At 39.8% G+C, this 17745-nt stretch overlaps 1 protein-coding gene across 9 annotated transcripts in view; it reads left to right on the forward strand.

Moving 5' to 3' along the window:
* klc1b (kinesin light chain 1b) overlaps positions 1-15545 on the forward strand; it is a 32939-nt gene extending 17394 nt beyond the window's left edge. For 3 of the 9 annotated variants that reach the window (XM_074646658.1, XM_074646661.1, XM_074646659.1), the window contains exons 9-17: positions 946-1045; positions 2811-2863; positions 3166-3233; positions 3558-3666; positions 4119-4271; positions 6227-6313; positions 13347-13471; positions 13678-13735; positions 14218-15545. In XM_074646658.1, coding sequence (XP_074502759.1) covers positions 946-1045; positions 2811-2863; positions 3166-3233; positions 3558-3666; positions 4119-4271; positions 6227-6313; positions 13347-13471; positions 13678-13735; positions 14218-14298 — 834 coding nt within the window. In that variant the 3' untranslated portion in view covers positions 14299-15545. Of the gene's footprint in view, positions 1-945; positions 1046-2810; positions 2864-3165; positions 3234-3557; positions 3667-4118; positions 4719-4815; positions 5202-6226; positions 6314-9244; positions 11954-13346; positions 13472-13677; positions 13736-14217 lie in introns of those variants that run through there. The other 6 variants (XM_074646662.1, XM_074646663.1, XR_012595266.1 and 3 more) reach the window with 4 other exon arrangements.
* Positions 15546-17745: the final 2200 nt, after the last annotated feature.

Genomic DNA, 17745 nt, shown 5'->3' on the forward strand with positions numbered 1-17745 from the left:
GTTTCCGCTTGAAATGACTTTTTAAACTTTATTGTATACAATTGATGTTTTTCAGATTTATACTGTGCCTGACTTTACAAAAGGGGCACGATTTTTCTCAACTCGTTTTTTTATGAAAGGCAAACGTTATGAAAGGCAGCTGAATATATTGTAATTTCACTCTTTCGGCACAGGCGTCTTCATCTTCAGAGGTGTTTATAGAATGACTGTGTTTCAAGAAGCCTTGCTAATAGAAGCCAGTTGTCTAGAGATGCACCGATTGCAATTTTCCGGGCCAATTCCAATTTTACTTTAAAGGTATAATATGCAAGAATTTACAAAAAAATTAATGTATGACTGATAGTAAAAAAAAAAAAAAGATCGTAAAATAATCCCTCTCAATCATCCCTCATGCCCGACTAGAAGTGTGTGGTGGTGTCTGTGTCTGCAGAGACTTTGCAGCCCTCTGCTTGTATTTTCAGTTTTCTTCTTATTTTGCTTTACTCGGGATGCCTCTGGGCGTCTGTGTGGACAGACAGCGTTCAATGTTTTTAGGCGATGTGACACGATAGTCGGACGCTTGCTTGCCGTTAGGACACGGTGTTAGTGTCAAAATTTGATTGGCATAATATTGGATATATGAGACTAATCGGCCAGTCACCGGTCATGGCCGACTGGCTGACAAGTGGCCGGTTTCAAGCGGTTGCAGATCGATTGGTATATCTCTACAGTTTGTCTATTGCCGTGCTTTTTCTCCTTCCTTCTTGTCTTCTGTCTCACTGATGATGGAGAAACTGTATGAAGACAGTAACGGCGGCTCTGGTACTGTATCATTATCCATGAGTCACAGTGCACACAGGAGAAATATGCAGGCCAACTGCTCCTGCTGTCTGAGGGGACACTGTGAGTCAATAGTCCCATCTGATCCAACACTAAAATGTGTTTTCTCTTCTCTTTCTTCTTCAGGCGTCCTGCTTCCTCAAACAGGGGAAATACAAGGAGGCTGAGATTCTGTACAAAGAGATCCTGACTCGTGCTCATGAGAAAGAGTTTGGATCTGTTGATGGTAAGGCCTCATAGCGTAGCTTACTGTATGTGGCAGCACATGTCTGTCTCTATATGGCTGTGGTGGTCGAGATTATTTTTTTCAATCAACCTATAAACACAACAAGAAAAATGGTGGTGGGTCACATCAAACTTCCCCGATTAGATTTGATTTTTGTCTTATCTTCCATCTACTGTTTGTCTCACACCAGCGGGCAGAGTGAGTGATGGTGGACAGGTGGTTAAAAAGTGGACGATGTTCTAAGCAGGGTGCCAACCTTCACCACTCACAAGGAGCACAAAGAATATAAACAAACTTTTTAAAGAATAAAGAGTTTACCTGTCTGAAAGATGAACTCTTGCAATTTTCTTCTCTTTGAGTTGAAGTTGAGCTGTTTGTGTGCTTTCCTCCAGGGGATTAGATTGACTGCTTTGAAAAAGGAATAAAAGAGACTCAAAGGCACAATGAACTGCTCTGATGCTTTTTAAAGCAAAAGCATCTCACATTTTTTCTAAAAGGTTTATTTTCCATGTGTCACTTGACTTGACAATAGCGCTCAGATATTTTAAAAACCTGTTGGAGAGTTGAAGGTTAAGTGAAGCAGCACAGCAGCTTTAAGCAGCAACAGTTTGTGTCCCTGGGAATGAAGAAAAACTGCAATGGTTTATAGTTTATCACAAGCAAATGGTGTTAAATATATTTTAATTTGAGTTATAGGTAGGGTTCAACGATTTAAAAAAAAATATATATATCTAATTGCGATTATTTTGACTGATATTGCAATTGTGATTCGACTTGCAATATTAGAGGGCAGTTATAGATGCTATGTTTGTGTGTTTCAAAGGCCTATATAATGAATCTATTGCATGAATAAGTAATAATGGCTACTTGTAAATGTTTAAGTGTACTGGCGTGTGTCACTGTTTATATGGCATCACCAGTATTACCTTCTTTCACTTGCTCAGGGTTTTTGTACAACAAGACAATTTAATGGTGCATTTATAATGTTTTCTGTATTTCTTTCTTCATTTATTTGGGAAAGAATCTGCTTAAATGTTTATGAAAAGATTAAATTCAAAAGAAAGACAAGTTATTGTAGCTATTGTCCTATTTTTTTTAGTTATCTTTATTTTATTTACAACTGTCTTAAACATTTAGCTAGTTTTATAATATTTAAACTCCAGGTATTTGTTTAGCTAAATATAAGGAGTGGGAATAACCAGAGGATATATTATATATATTATCACGATACTTAAGTCACGATACGATCTTATTGCGATTTTAAACATTTTGCGATATGCTGAGTATTCAATAAGATATATTGTGATTTATTACTTTTTTTCAACTGCAAATTATGCAGTTTGTCAACATCTGTTTTATCTAATAAAATACAGTTTTCATTGTTTCATCATCAAAGGTCAAGGGACCCCTTTGAAAATAACAATGCCAATTTTTCCTCGCCAAATTTAGCTTAACTTTGGAGCATTATTTTGCATTCTTTCCAACAAGCTGGTACATGGTTGGTACCAACCGATTCCTTAGGTTTTCTACTTTCATATCATACCAGTATCTTCACTCTAGCTTTAAAACTGAGCTCGCTACAACCTCTGAAATACAGAATAGCGAATTTCACTATTCTAGTCAGAAGGGTAATATGGCAAGCTCAGCCTGCGTCATCAATATTTCATGGTGGATTCAGTGAAACATCCGGAGGTCGACCACTTAAGCTGTTTCCCAGTCCTGTTGTACTGTATGAAGACCACCTCTCCTGTCTGTTTGTCTGCAGCTGAAAACAAGCCCATCTGGATGCACGCAGAGGAAAGAGAGGAAATGAGCAAGGTGTGTAGTCAACCTCATGTCATTCTGAACAAAGGCAGAGCAAATATTACTAATAAGCACTGCAAATTAAATGAATGAAACGTGTCGCATGGAAAGAAAAAAACAGGTCTGATTATTTCACTTCCTGGAAAGTATGATACAATAATTTTTTTCAGGGCGCTCTTCTTCTTCACACACAATATAAGCCTCAGTGAGCATATGATCGTTATATGGAAACACAGGAAAAATGCTGCTGATCCAGTCCAAACCACCACTCCCCGTCACGCTCTTTTCTCTTCCGTTTCTCCCTTATTTACTTCCAGGGCAAGCACAGAGACAACACTCCATACGGAGAGTACGGAGGCTGGTACAAGGCCTGCAAAGTCAACAGGTGAGGCAGAGCGTGATAAGCCTGTTTTTACAACTTGGTTATGAACAAAGACACATTGTAAAGGTTAGAGATTAATCACTCCCATTTATTTATTCTTTGATACATGTGTGAACTCAGTATATTGCAGAAAAACCTTTGTATTTGTCAGAGTTTTCTTCTTTATTTTTTAGGAATGTGATTAAATCGGCAGTGGTTTTCTTAATCTTTCAGGGTTTTTTTAGCATTTTCTTGCACTATACTACATAATGCATCAATTTGCTGAGATCAAATTGTTCCTCAAATGACCTTGTGGGTAAATATTGGTGTGCCTTTCTCATTTTCCAGCCCCACAGTGAACACCACCCTGAGGAACCTGGGGGCCCTGTACCGCCGGCAGGGCAAGCTAGAGGCTGCTGAGACCCTGGAAGAGTGCGCCGTGAGGTCTCGCAAGCAGGTCAGCAGCATTTCTCTGAGCTGAAAATGTCCCTTTCTGCATGCAGATAACTTCCTGTTTTTGTACATTCTTAAATATGCCCCCCAAAATCTCATGATATTTCTTTCCCTTTCTTTACAATGCTATGGATCCAGAGCAACACAGTAAGTGGTTTGTCTATAACTGATAGCCCCCCATGGAGTCTCACCTCTCTACCCTAACATCACTACCATCTCACAGACATTTCAAATGTCCTCTTTGTCTCTGTGGTGCCACTGTGACAGAGCTATGAATGCATTAAAAGAGACAGAAAACATAAAAACCTCTTTAATAATTCCATGTAACTTTACACTTCTCTCACCCTTCTCAACGAGCTGATGTCTACCGCCGAGCTAGTTCTAATCATGGCATGTTTGTTTGTTTGTTTGTGTGTGTGTGTTTGTGTGTCGTACCCGTGTTGTTACTCCCATCAGGGCATCGACCCCATCCACCAGACACGTGTGGTGGAGATCCTGAAGGATACAGACGGCGACAGGCGGAGGAGCCGGGAGAGCCTGAGCAGCGTTAAGTATGAGAGCGGCTCTGAGACCGGCGAGGAAGTGAGTATGGGCGTGGAGTGGAACGGGGTGAGTACAAATCCACTATAGTCGAGTCAACACGGCCAGTGACCTCACTGGGAGAACAAGGTGGTGTTTGCAATGTCACAGAGAGCGTGGACTGGTACAGAGCGGTGACTCGTGTCTTGTAGATCAGTGCAGTGAGATGACCAGTGATTTGGAAGCAGCCAGGGTTTTACATTTAACAGGAAGCGGACTCTTCTGGCTCCTGTACTGAAATGATCAGGAAGCCCCACTTGATGATGCACCTCACAGGAAGCCCTCTCCTCCTCACTGTGGTCAAACTGCACAAATGAGTCATTCCTGCATTACCTATTTCATGATGTCACTGTTGCACATCATCATAAGTTGTATATGAATGACATTATTTATTCAATATAAGGCCAAGTTGTACAACCGGCTTTTTACTAAATGATTTTGAGGCACACCTTTTTAAAAATTGGTAGCTCACTCCCAGTTCTTAATTTGGCTGCACTCACTTGGCATTTCTCAAATATCAAATTCCTAAACCCTCTCCCTTCCCTACTTCCACTCCATTTGCACGTTTGCGTAGAGGGTCCGCCATATTAAGTGGCATCCCAAACCAATTAGCGGGGAGTGGAAGTGGATTATATAACTCTCCAACAGCGAGCTTGCGTTGATACCGACTTACTAGCCACGTGCAACGGGGTTTTGTGTTCGTCACGGAACAGGCTCCACACAAATATAGTTCCTTTCAACTACCCTTACAAACATGAACTGCTCAAACTAAATAGATATTTAACAACTTAAGGGTAGATTTCATCCTAAATACAGTGAAACCTTGTCTAGTCTAGAAAACGGTAGACGTATTCATTTCATTTTAAGTGTTGTATATTTACAGGGACTGCTGCAAAACCCAAGCAGCTCATTTAACATCAGAGTTAAAAACGAAAAAAGATGTTTACCAAAAAAAGAAAAGGAATGCCACCACAGAAGCATTGGAGTAGGTTTTATTTTTTTAAATTTTATTTTCTCTGTAACCAATGGTTACGAAACATTACGACAGTTTCCGTCGGAGAGAGGGACATTCGTCCCAAAGCTTGCCACTGTATTTATACCTCACACCTTAAAGAAGGGTGCTTCATTCAGCTGTGAGTGAGACTACAAACAGAGTTCACTCCGTCACAGAGTGGGAGTGGGGAGGGTCCGGTTAGAGAAAGGCCCGCTGTACCTGTATCTGTATCTGTATCTGTATCTGTACCAGTCCACCGACTCCTGTAGATGCATCTTGTTCCTCTCATGAGGTTGAATCCTTTTTTGCAAAATGTAAAGCTGATTGAGTGTCTTGGCATGCTGCCCTCTTGTTTATGACAGCCTCCCAGTTTGCTTTGGACTAAATGTTCATGTGTTTTTTGTCGTCCATTGCTTGACAGTAAAAGTCCTCATGTCTCGTTTTAATACGTGGTTGTTCTGCTGGCAATGCTTCTGCACAAGTGGAGCGGTAACAAAAAAAAAAAAAGGCACAGGCTCATTCTGTGGCACCCTGGCAACATATGAAATATTGATTTGCTTTAGTGGGACTCAGAGATACAGCCTATTACACTGCTCTATTAGGACGTCTCATGTTTCCGCTATTAAACACAATTGACAGGGTTCCCAATATCCTTGCTGCTCATCCCTCTGCTCAGTAAACAAGGCGGTTGATATGTTACGCTTCATCCGGCTTTTTTTATTGCCTCATTATAACGTCCACTCTGGCTGTGTCTTCAACCATCGTTAGTGTCATTTCACCACAGGGCTTTTATTTCTGCACAGCGTTTCCCATTGGACATGTATCCCCTCTCCTCGTTATGAAAGAGGACGGTGCTGAAAACATGATATTGAAGCAGTGTATGCAGTTAAATAGACAGAGCTAGAGCCCTCTGGTGACGCTTACATAAACCAGAGGGCAGGGTTTTGCCATCATCGTCTGAGCCTGTGCCTCTCCCCTCACTTAAGTGCAGCTACGCCCTTCACCGCGCCGCCAACCCAGTCCAAAACATGCATGTAGCAACGCCAGCCTGCTGGGCTCACCCTTAACACGCACACATGTGAGTTCTCTGTGGTTGATAAATGTCTGTTAACCTGCTGCTCTCTCTGAGTAACATTAAGTAGAACGGTGGGGTTTTGTTTGCTGGCTGTTTGTGTGAATGTGAATGCTTCTCTACACACATGTTCATATGCATAACCCAGCTACTCAAAACCGCTTCAGTCCAGCAATTAATGCAACGGCATGCGTATTCATCCGAGTGTGCACCTGTTTGAAACATGGGATGGCATGCAGAGGGTTGCTGCTAGCATTTCATTATCCACGTCACGACTATAGCAGTAGAAACTAAATGTACACAGTTCAAACGGAAACTCATGACATTTTCATGCTTTTAAAGTTTCTGAAAGCTTATGTTAGGGATGCACCGATCTGACTTTTTCAGTCCCGATAGCGATAGCGACACCTAGGCTTTGGGTATCGCCCGATACCAAGTACCGATCCGATACCAGTGTTTAATTAATAAGCTGTATGCCTCACTGTGTGGAAGTGACTGGGATCATTCTTTTATGTGTAAGGCAACATCAGACTTGACTTAAACATTGCTTTACTAACTTTGTAAAACAAAATGTATCAAATAAATACATAAATATAAATTTTTTGAATTGTCATTTATTATTAAAATAATTAATCGTACACCAGCAAATTAGTAAAAAATCTTCAAAATTAACAGGAATTACAGTTCAAGTGTAAACCTTTTAATGCAGCGACAAATTGGTCAAAACTTAAACAGGAATTAAAATTCCAGTATAAAATTTACATAGTATATAAACATAGAATTGAATAGATCGACCCCATTGTCACCGATATCCGATCCAGCTATTTAAGTCAGTATCGGCCCGACATCCGACCCGGTATCGGTGCATCCTTAGCTAATTTGTCACAAAACATTTGAGCTTTTGACTAAAAGATTTCTTAACAAAGTTCCATCCATCCAGTCATTTACAAAGCTGCAAACGTGTTCTTGTGTTTTAGAAAATAGGCTTGTAAAGTCCTGTCTGCTTGTGTGTAGATATTTGCTGAGAGATGATGTGATAGGCACGTCAGAGCTACCCCTCCCCTACTGTACAGCTTTGCCCCAACATGTCTTCATTCTACTCTCAGAAAGTCACTGAGGCTATAGGAGTGGTTCATATACTCCAAATTCTGCATTAGAATAAATTCCTGCTGTTTCATGATGGCATTATTTAGATGGGACTAATTTACAGAAGCTCATTTACTTAGTTTGTGTTGAACAAGTGGATGTACACAAGGAAGTAACGCTGAAAGCAAATTAGTGGTTGTGTTCAGGTTAATTGGTAGTATGTACGTACGTGTCTCTTTATGCATGGTTGGATTTACAAGTGTGTTTGTGTCTACAGTTGCTTTGCTCTCTCGGCTACACGCTTCAATGTGCTGCCTGTTTGTTCGCATGCTTTCTAGATTTCATCCTTTTCCTTTTTTCTACGTGTCACTAACCTACTTCCTTGATGATGATTCATGCCATGACAACCAATCAGCCTGTCAATCAAATCTCCTTTTCTCACTCAGTGGATTGTACTCTCCCTTTTTTCTACACAATACGCTTCGGTGGGTTGGTATATAGTGACATAATAGATAAGCTAGATAATTAGGTCTTTATTAAGGCAATGGAGCACAAGGCAAGCTGAGGCTAGTACTGAAGGATGAACATAATGCTTTCATCATCTTACTAAGGATGACTTAATGCAGGATTTCTAAATGCAAAATGCAGTATATAAAGATGGTGATTCACAATGCCAATCCCTCTCATCATCAACGTAATGGCTACATCAGTGCTGATGCTTGCAGATGTCCCACGTCTGCAGTGCACAGTCACTGGCTGGGTGCAGTGTGCCAAGTCCAGGCTTCCTGGTACCCAGAGAGGAGAGAGAAACAGCTGAGTCACGGTGACTGCAACCACCAACCTACTGCATCACTGACCTGCTTGTTGTAGTGCAGCTCCTGAGACGGACGTAATGTTTCACAGAGAAGCACAACTCCTGTGCTGCTGCATTTTCACGTCATTTTTGTTTCAACCGGGGTTTATAAAAAAAAAATTAGGGCTGTCAATCGATTGAAATATTTAATCATGATTAATCGCATGATTGTCCATAGTTTTTATCTGTTCAAAATGTACCTTAAAGGGAGATTTGTCAAGTTTTTAATACTCTTATCAACATGGGAGTGGACAAATATGCTGCTTTATGCAAATATATGTATATATTTATTACTGGAAATCAATTAACAAAACAAAACAATGACAAATCTTGTCCAGAAACCCTCACAGGTACTGCATTTAGCATAAATAATATGCTCAAATCATTACATGGCAAACTGCAGCCCAACAGGCAACAACAGCTGTCAGTGTGTCAGTGTGCTGACTTGACTATGACTTGCCCCAAACTGCATGTGATTATCATAAAGTGAGCATGTCTGTAAAGGGGAGACTCGTGGGTACCCATAGAACCCATTTTCATTCACATATCTTGAGGTCAGAGGTCAAGGGACCCCTTTTGAAAATGGCCATGCCAGTTTGGAGCGTTATTTAGCCTCCTTCAAGGCAAGCTAGTACTGAAGGGTTGGTACCAACAGATTCCTTAGTTTTTCTAGTTTCATATGATGACAGTACTTCAGCCCGCTATAACCTAGAAATCAGAAGTCGTGTTAGTACGTTAAAGAAATTAGTGGTGTTAAAACACATTTGCGTGAATGCGTTATCATCGCGTTAACGTTGACAGCCCTAAAATAAACTATAACCAGACCCTAAGCTGCAGTTAATACAGTCAACTTGGTGCAGGATAGATACTAGTGCAGATAAGTGTATAAAAGGGATGAAGCTCAGTGTGTAGTCTAGCGTAGGCAACCCAACCCAGAGCTCTTAATCTTACAATGTGTGCCGTTTTTGTCTTGTTTCTCTCTCTTTCTCTTTTATCAGGCCTAAGCCATCAAGATTATTCCTCCATCCTTCTCTCCTTCCCCAACACAATAGCAAAAGGATGTGTGTTGTCGTTCCCTCTGGCCTTCTCTTACCCGACAAAAACAACAACGGCTCCTCCGGCGGAGACTCAGAAAGCCTCCTCCCGGCTGTCGCCTCTGTCACCTGTTCAACTGCTGGGACGTTTGGTCTTCTCATCTCTGCTCTCTTTTTCCTTTCACTCTCTCTCTCTCTCTCTCTCTCTCTCTCTCTCTATCCTTTCCTCTCACTAACCCTGTGTGTCGTCCACCATTTCAGAAATCGTTCTTTCTCTCACTTAACATAAAAAAAAAAAATCATTGTGTGAAATCTTTTCCCTGTGAGGAAGCCACTCGCACATGTTTCCTCTCTCCCAACACCCATTTGTAATTTTTCATAGGTGCATAGTAGATTTATTTGGCTAGATAAGAGGAGCAGGAAAAGTAATTTATTGGAAGAAGGCAAAAGATGAAAGATGTTGAGTATCAGTGTCATGTTTGACGGCAGCCTCGGCTCCAGAGATCACTCTGACCCAGTCAGATAAGACGTCACAATCGCTATAGAGTCAATATATTACAAAATGATTCATTTCCGCAGTTGCTCTGCTTTGGTCTCGCTCTGTTTTGTTTGCACTTGCAGTCTCTTTCTACAACAGGTGCAAGTTGACCTCAAAGCTAGCTTCCAACCTGGTGCCTGTATTTAGCCGTAATAGTATCTTGTGATTTTAAAGAAACGTGTTTTTTTTTGTTGCCGTTTCTGTTTTTAACTACCTTAACCTACCTAATGAGATCAAATGCCTAAACAGTTTGGAAATAAACGGTACTGTATAGCTTCACATGCTAATCAAAATATGTCATTTCTTTTTGCTGCCTAGTTGGTGGGAAATGAGAAGGGAGCATTGCCATTTTATTTTTGTTTTTATAGATATATTTCCTTTTTAATTTCAATTTTGTATCATTTTGTTTACATTTTTTTTTAAGTGTTGGATTATTTTGTGGCGGAATATTAAGGCAGTAGTTAGTCAACTAATGCCGTAGCGTTGCCTGTGTTGAAAGACCAGAGGCCTGTACTACGAAGCAGGAGGTGAGCGAGGTAACTTCAGGTTTAACCCTCGGTTTTCAGTCCTATGACGGTGGCAGCAGGTTATGTTCCAGATAAGAGATCGGTGACCAATCAGAGCTCGGTGCGCAGATCTCATGATAATATTACACAAATACAAAGAAGTCATAATCCAGACTTAAAGCAACTGCCAAATGCAGGAAGGACATCTGGATGTGTGCTGTGAGTGCTTACCGCTTTGAATTATGTTTTTATATTTATTTTTTTACTTGATCCCAAGTCTGTTTCACACCGCCGGAGTCGGGGATGCAGCTGAAAGAAGGCTGAAATGTCTATTCTTACACGCCACATATTTACCAAAGGCTATAATGAAGTGTAATCTCTTCATCTATTCTGTTTTAAAAGCTATTTATACATCACTCACATGCTGCAAACACCGCCCCGTCTATGTGAACGCGCTCACAGCCAGTTTGAGAAACCCAGATTTGATTTACCGAGTTGATAACCGCTTAGCGTGATCACCGTTGTTAGGGTTAGTCAAGCCAGATAACGAGAAGATACCCTGGATACGTTGAACTCACTTCGTAGTACAGGCCTCAGAAGGGTTAACATCAGTTGACAGCAAAATTGGTCAGATCACAGCAAGCTGTTGTTGCCATAGTAATTTATGTTCAAGTTGCTCTTACCTGCGTCAGTGTCCTTGGTTTGATAGTGTTCACACACACACACACAGGCTCTACGCTGGTACATTATGTACACCGTAGCATTTACAAAGGGAATTGGCAACACTGGCTGATGCTGTAAAGCCGGCTGAGACCAACCGGAGCATCGAGCACAGATAACTGACCACCTGAGAGAGATGGCGAAATAATAGCAGATATCAGAAATAATGGACGTAAATGCCCAGACTTGCCTTTGTATTTGTTGGTGCAGGAGTAGATTAGAAGCTATAGTGTTATTATCAGTGGAGGCCTGGATTCCACAGTAGTGTTAGTGTGTATTTGTGTATGTTTTGGTGGTACAGTCACAGTGCCCGATCTGGCTATGGATACTGTATTTTGGACACAAAAGCTTAATGGAGTGTGTTGCCTTTTTTTCTTACACAGTAAGTTGTTTGCAAGTAAACATTGTCACTTTGGTGGATCACGTTTTTAGACACCGAAAAGTACAAGTGCGAGTGTTTCCTCAAGATCGACATGTTATTTTCAGATGTTTAACTAACTGAATGTAAAATTTAACATCTTTAACGTGTAATTGTAGGCTGTATTTATAGATTTGACAAGTGCATTCACTATACGGCTTTTCGGTATGCTACTTGCCTTGATTCTTCATTCCTTCCAACGAGTACACCTATTACTTCTAATGCAACTCTGATCAAAAAGAAATTGACTGTGTACATCACATAATTATGACAATATTGTTGTGTTAGTGGAATGCTTATTTATTGAACTGTCTATTCTCGACATATATAGTGTGACTTCAGTTTCCTAATGTGGAAGAACATAAATGGTAAGGTCTATAAGCACTATCTTAGTAAGTAGGACTGCATTATATATATTTACCATTCTGCATTGTGAAGACTATTGCATCAACACTTGTTGGTATTCTCAAATAAAGTTTTTCATTTGTGAAGTTTCGTCTTTTCTCTGCGTCGGATGGAGATCCAGAGATATTTAGATACATGTAAATCATCTGATTTACCCACAGTCCCCTCTGCTGGTGATACGCCTGTATTGCATTATGATGATGACTCCTCAAACACTGTTTCTACAGTATTTTGTTATGCCAGAGGACGGTACACACACTGTGATTACTGTTAGTTAATAATCAAAACACACACTATGCAGGACAGCTGGTATGTGACAAACAAGACTAATCTAAAAATTAATGGATGGATGGATAAATTGATTAATCTGCCGGTTAATTTATGGATAAATTGAGTAATCGTTTGTTCTATAAATAATCAGAATATAGGGTTGATCACGCTATTCTGAAGACCACGGTGACCAACAGACTCCAACCCAAAGATATTCAGTTTCCTGTCACAAAAGAGAAAGAAACGCAGCAAATACTCCCCATTAAGATGCTGAAACAAAGTCATATTTGGTATTTTTTGCTTTAAAAATGACATAAATGACTAATCGATAATCAGAATTGGAGCGATTAATCGATTAGTTGTCAATTATTAAATTAATCGGCAACAACTTTTGATAATCGCTTAATCTCATTTTTTAAGAAAAAAAGTAAAAATTCTCTGATTCCAGCTTCTTTAATGTGAATATGTTCTGGTTTCTTTACTCTATGAAAGTAAACTGAATATCTTTGAGTTGTGGGCAAAACAAGACATTTGAGGACGTCATCTTGGGCTTTGGGAAACACTGATCGACGTTCTTCACCATTTTCTGACATTTTATGGACCAAAACAACTAATCGATTAATCACGAAAATAATCAACAATGAAAACAATCGTTAGTTGCATCCCTAATCAGAATAGTTGCTGATTATCTTTCAATAATAAATTAAACTCAAGTTACTATAGATGAAAAATAACACACAGCACAACACTTTGACCAGAATGACACCTTCACACGAGTGACCTGCTTGATGGATGTGAAAAAGTTACTACGGTGGATTCTTGTGGTGTAACTTTACAAATGGGCATTTACATGGTGGTTACAGGGTGACGGAAATGATGTTTAAAGGTCAGTTATCAGGAAATGAAATGGTGGTGGCATTGCCTGCTCTCATTAACATTGCACACATGTACATATCTAGCTAAATATTTCCGTATCGCCTCATTGATTGCTCTCTAAAAAGTTGTACTGGTCATTTCATGTATAGACCTTTTAGACTTCATGCTGTTTGGCTGCAACCAACCATTCATAACAGGACTGGCCTACACAACAACTAATGCAAAACACAAACATGCTTCTGCAAAAGTTAAGAAAAAGATTTGCACTCTGACTTCTTGTGCCCACATCCTCCGTGCTGAATGGATGGTTGATGATTCTGTGTGTGTCTGCAGGATGGCAGTGGAGCGCTCCAGCGTAGCGGCTCTCTGGGGAAGCTCCGGGACGTCCTGCGTCGCAGCAGTGAGCTGCTGGTGAAGAAACTGCAGGGCAATGGACCGCCTGAACCTCGCAGCACCACGTAAGAACAGAAGAGATCCTCTGTTATGATGGATAGCAGGCATTTAAAGCAAAGTATACTCCTTGTTGAAGGAGTAAGTCATGTCTTTGGGAAGCAAGTAGATTCATATTAGTTTAGAAACGAACTCTCCAGCTTCATGCATAATAATGTTGTACCCCTACCCTGATCTCACTGACTGTTTATTTTTCTTACTATTTGTTTAACAGCATGAAGCGAGCTGCTTCCTTGAATTACCTGAACAAAACCAGTGATGACCCGTTCCAGGTGAGCAACAGTTTGTATAGTCTTTTACATTGTGTTCAATTTGGGCTGTATTATTGGAAATGTTATGTTTTAAGGGGAGACACACTATACAGGCAAAAACATAATTTTTCATGTACTTGTCAATTTTGAGATTTGGGGCTATTTTGCTTCCATAAAATGTCTTCTTTAGACAAGTAGAAAGAAAACATCCACAATACTCAGGAGTTTTGTTTTACTACACTTTGTCTATTTGCGTCTGTAGATTTACCCTAAAGTCATCCAACTGTTAGCATTAGATCATTTTCATATTTAAACATAAACTTTCAGAAAACTTGTAATACAAATACAATTACCTTAATGTAAGTAAGCAACTGGGGTAGTTTCATGGTGATATCTATTAGTTAAACATGTTTATTCTATTCATCTGGGGTGTCTCCCCTTAACTTTCACATCGTTCCCCTCTTATATCTTCTGTATTTTGTCTTCTTCTGTTTCTTTGTCAGACTCCGGGCGGCAGTAATTTCAGGGAGAGCCGAGGCCTGAGCTCCAGCACTGTGGATCTCTACACCGGAAACAACAGCTGATGTGTTCGCCGACCCAGAGAGGCTCCTTCCTTTGGCTCGTTCTCTGAGCCACGGTGATCACCGACAACTCTACCAGACAGCCTCCCACACTGTCTGCATCCGACCCAAAGACAAAGTGTGTGTTTTTTCCAGTTTGTTTTTAAAATCCAAGTAGTTGATTCTTGATCTTCCAGAGACAGATTGCTGTATGTTTCCCCTCATTGTGTTCCTAACATTGGTGTCGCCTCAGTTCCTCCTAAATGTGGCCAAGAAAACTTACCTCATCTCTCCCCTTCTGTTGCAATAATGTCACCCGTTCTGGATTATTTCTCCTTTTATGTTTGAGATATTTGTGTCTTCCTGTGCCATTCATTGGTTTATTACTGCAAATTATAAGATATTTTGTGCATTTCTATTTTTCTCCAAAATAGAAATATTATAAGTAGGTCTGTTGGGCTTGAAATGACATGATTATACTGTTTTAAAAAAAAAAAAATCATTTTTATTTTCATGTTAATGGTTTTGCCTGTTGAGATTTACTTGCAATGCGAGGTGTTGGTTAAAGCTTTGGGAAACAGGGTGACATGTTTATCTTACTAACATGATTTCAGTCATGTGACTTGTTTAGGGATGACTTTTTGTTCATACCAAGTTTTGAAAAACAATTAGAACTGGCTGCTGCTTTAATTGTTCAGCTTTGAGATCCAAGTGTGTTTTTCTCTTCCATTGCAGAGAAAACACAAGAGAGTCATTTATGGTCTCAGAGTGCTGAGAAACACAACCATGAAAATGTTCAACTTTTTAGATTGTATATATAAAAATAAATGACGAGGTTGACCTGGGTTGCTTAATTAATCCTGGTCTTCCTGAATGTTCTCTGGTGCCATGCAGGACTCGTCTGCAGAACCGGCTGCATCTCTGTGTTTCAGTCGACCTCTGCAGGTTTGAGCTGCCAACATCATCTTATAATGTTGTTTACAGTGATTAGAATGAGTGTCTAGATAATGTGATTTGGTTATAATGGTTTTTGCACAATTCTCAGATGGGTGTTTTCTGTCTTTGATTGCATTTTTAGTGAAGCTCAAAAGAACTGGAATGTCTTGTAATTATATTTTTGATTTTTTTTTTTTTGCATTGTTTTACATGTTATTCCTTTCATCATTTATAATAAATGTAAACAATAGAATCTGATCACAAGTTCACAAATCATAGAATTCATCAGGAAATTAGCGGAAATAGAATAAAATAGTAATTTTTGGTTGAATGTGCATTGGATGGTGTTTGGATCTGATTCTTAAACAATCCCATATGTCACTGGTTCCCAACCTGGGACCTTTACTAGGGGTCGCCAAAGCTTCGTGGGGGGTCGCGAGGCCTTCTTGATTTTAAGCTATGTAAGACAACTTTTTAATTAAGGGATAATGTACACCTAGCGGCTCATTGTTGTGAAATACCCCGACCGGGCAATGCAGGTCTTGCATCACCCTGTCGGGGTTTATTCCATAACAATAACCCGCTAGCTATACATTATCTCGCTGATTACACGGCTACTTACTGAAGAAATCAATAATTTCACACAAGAATGGAGCGCCAGAGTTCGAGATCAGAACTGTGCCCATAGCAACGGTCTGTTATACGTAGCAACGGTCTGCTATGAAGAAATAACAGACCGCAGAAGGTCATGTTTGACCAATCAGAATCGAATATTCAACAAAGCCGTGTAATAAAAAGATATAAGAATACACAGTTGGCCTATATCTCAGCATTTCATTCATTTCTGTGAAGAAAACTAAATGAAATTGTTATTTTTAAAGTTTGTATTATTATTTGAGGTATAAACAGGATAAGGGCTCGGGCAAGAACCGGAACACAAGCTCAGACAAGCGTTCCCTCTCTGCTAAACAGCCTCGTCCTGAATAAGAAAAGTACACAGTTAAAACAACCAAAGAGCTGATAGAAGGCCAAGCATCAGGGAGAAGAAAACACTGCAACTATTAAGTATGTATGCTTGTTAAAAATGAAAAAATACAGAGAATTGTATTAAAAGTTCCTAAAAATAGCAGGAAAACTCATCTCTGATACATTACTATACATACTATTCACAGGAAATAATCAGTGAATATAATATGAAATATCCCTAAAATATGTCACTTAGGGTCGTCAGTTAGGAAAAAGGATGGGAACCACGGCCACATGTCATGAATACTATCTGATAGCAAATCTGAACCACTTTCTGAGAAATAAATCCAACAATTTTCTATTCATAGTTGCGTTTTTGTTATTTATTCTTAAATTAGATTGTATGTGACTGATTTGAGAATTTCCTGCAGCCCTTGATTTGAAAAAAAACTTTGTTTAAAGTTCTTAGATGAATGAATTGGCTTGAAAATACTTGACAAGATCAAGACTAATGTTATGCGTTGCCCTTTCCTTAACCCTGCAATTATAACACAGTGAATTCCACCAAGCGAGATCTTAAACGTCAGTGTCTAAGTAAGTGTGGGAACCCTGATGCGTTGCCAAGATGTGATATGTCTCCCAGAGTTTTCCCTCCTGTTGGTGGAAGTCAGCCTGAGGTTTCTCTGCTCGCTGGTAATCTCACAGTATGTCAGCGCTTTAATGTGGAGCCTGAAGCCTTTTTATCACTTCACTGAGAGCTTTGAACGACCCCGGGATGGTTTCCTCCTACCGAGAACTGTCAGGCTCCTTCTCCCAGCTGTCTTGGAAGCCGAGTAATAGAGTTTGTTAGTGCCTCAGAGACTTTAACTTCTCATTAAAGGTCCCATATTATAAAAAAAGTGAGATTTTCATGTTTGTTTATTATAAAGCAGACTTAAGTACTATACAAATACTGTGAAAGTATTGAAACACTCAATCCACAGGGAAATACACACAGCCCGTATTCAGAAACTCTGCATTTGAAACAAGCTGTCAGGATTTCTGCCCATTCGTGATGTCACGAATATACAATATTTAGACCCTTGACACAATTTTAAACGTAAACATTCTAAATGTGTCCCAGTTTATTTCCTGGTTGCAGTGTATGTGAATGTCATCAGCTGACAGGAAGTACACATGGACCCAAGCTGTTGCCTAGCAAAGCAATTCTGTTACAATTCCATTGAAATGCACTAAAACGGAGCGTTTCAGACAGAGGGTAAATACAGGTATATTCAGACAGACAGTATGAGGAAAATAAAGTTGTTTTTTAACATTACAGCATGTAAACATGTTCTAGTAGAAACACAAAATACAAGTATGAACCTGAAAATGAGTATTATATGGGACCTTTAAAGGTTTTTGTATAATACGTTTTTTTAAATTCATTTTTTACAACTGTGTCCTCCTATTCACTGCATCCCCTTCCTATCAGCGGTGACACCTGTTTGACCCTTCAGCTTGGTCGACTGCATGTTTCAGCCGTCTAGGAGCCAGCTGGACCAGCAGCATGGCACCAGTCCCACACAC

The sequence above is a fragment of the Sebastes fasciatus genome, chromosome 9 (assembly GCF_043250625.1).
Source record: "Sebastes fasciatus isolate fSebFas1 chromosome 9, fSebFas1.pri, whole genome shotgun sequence".
Classification (NCBI taxonomy): domain Eukaryota; kingdom Metazoa; phylum Chordata; class Actinopteri; order Perciformes; family Sebastidae; genus Sebastes; species Sebastes fasciatus.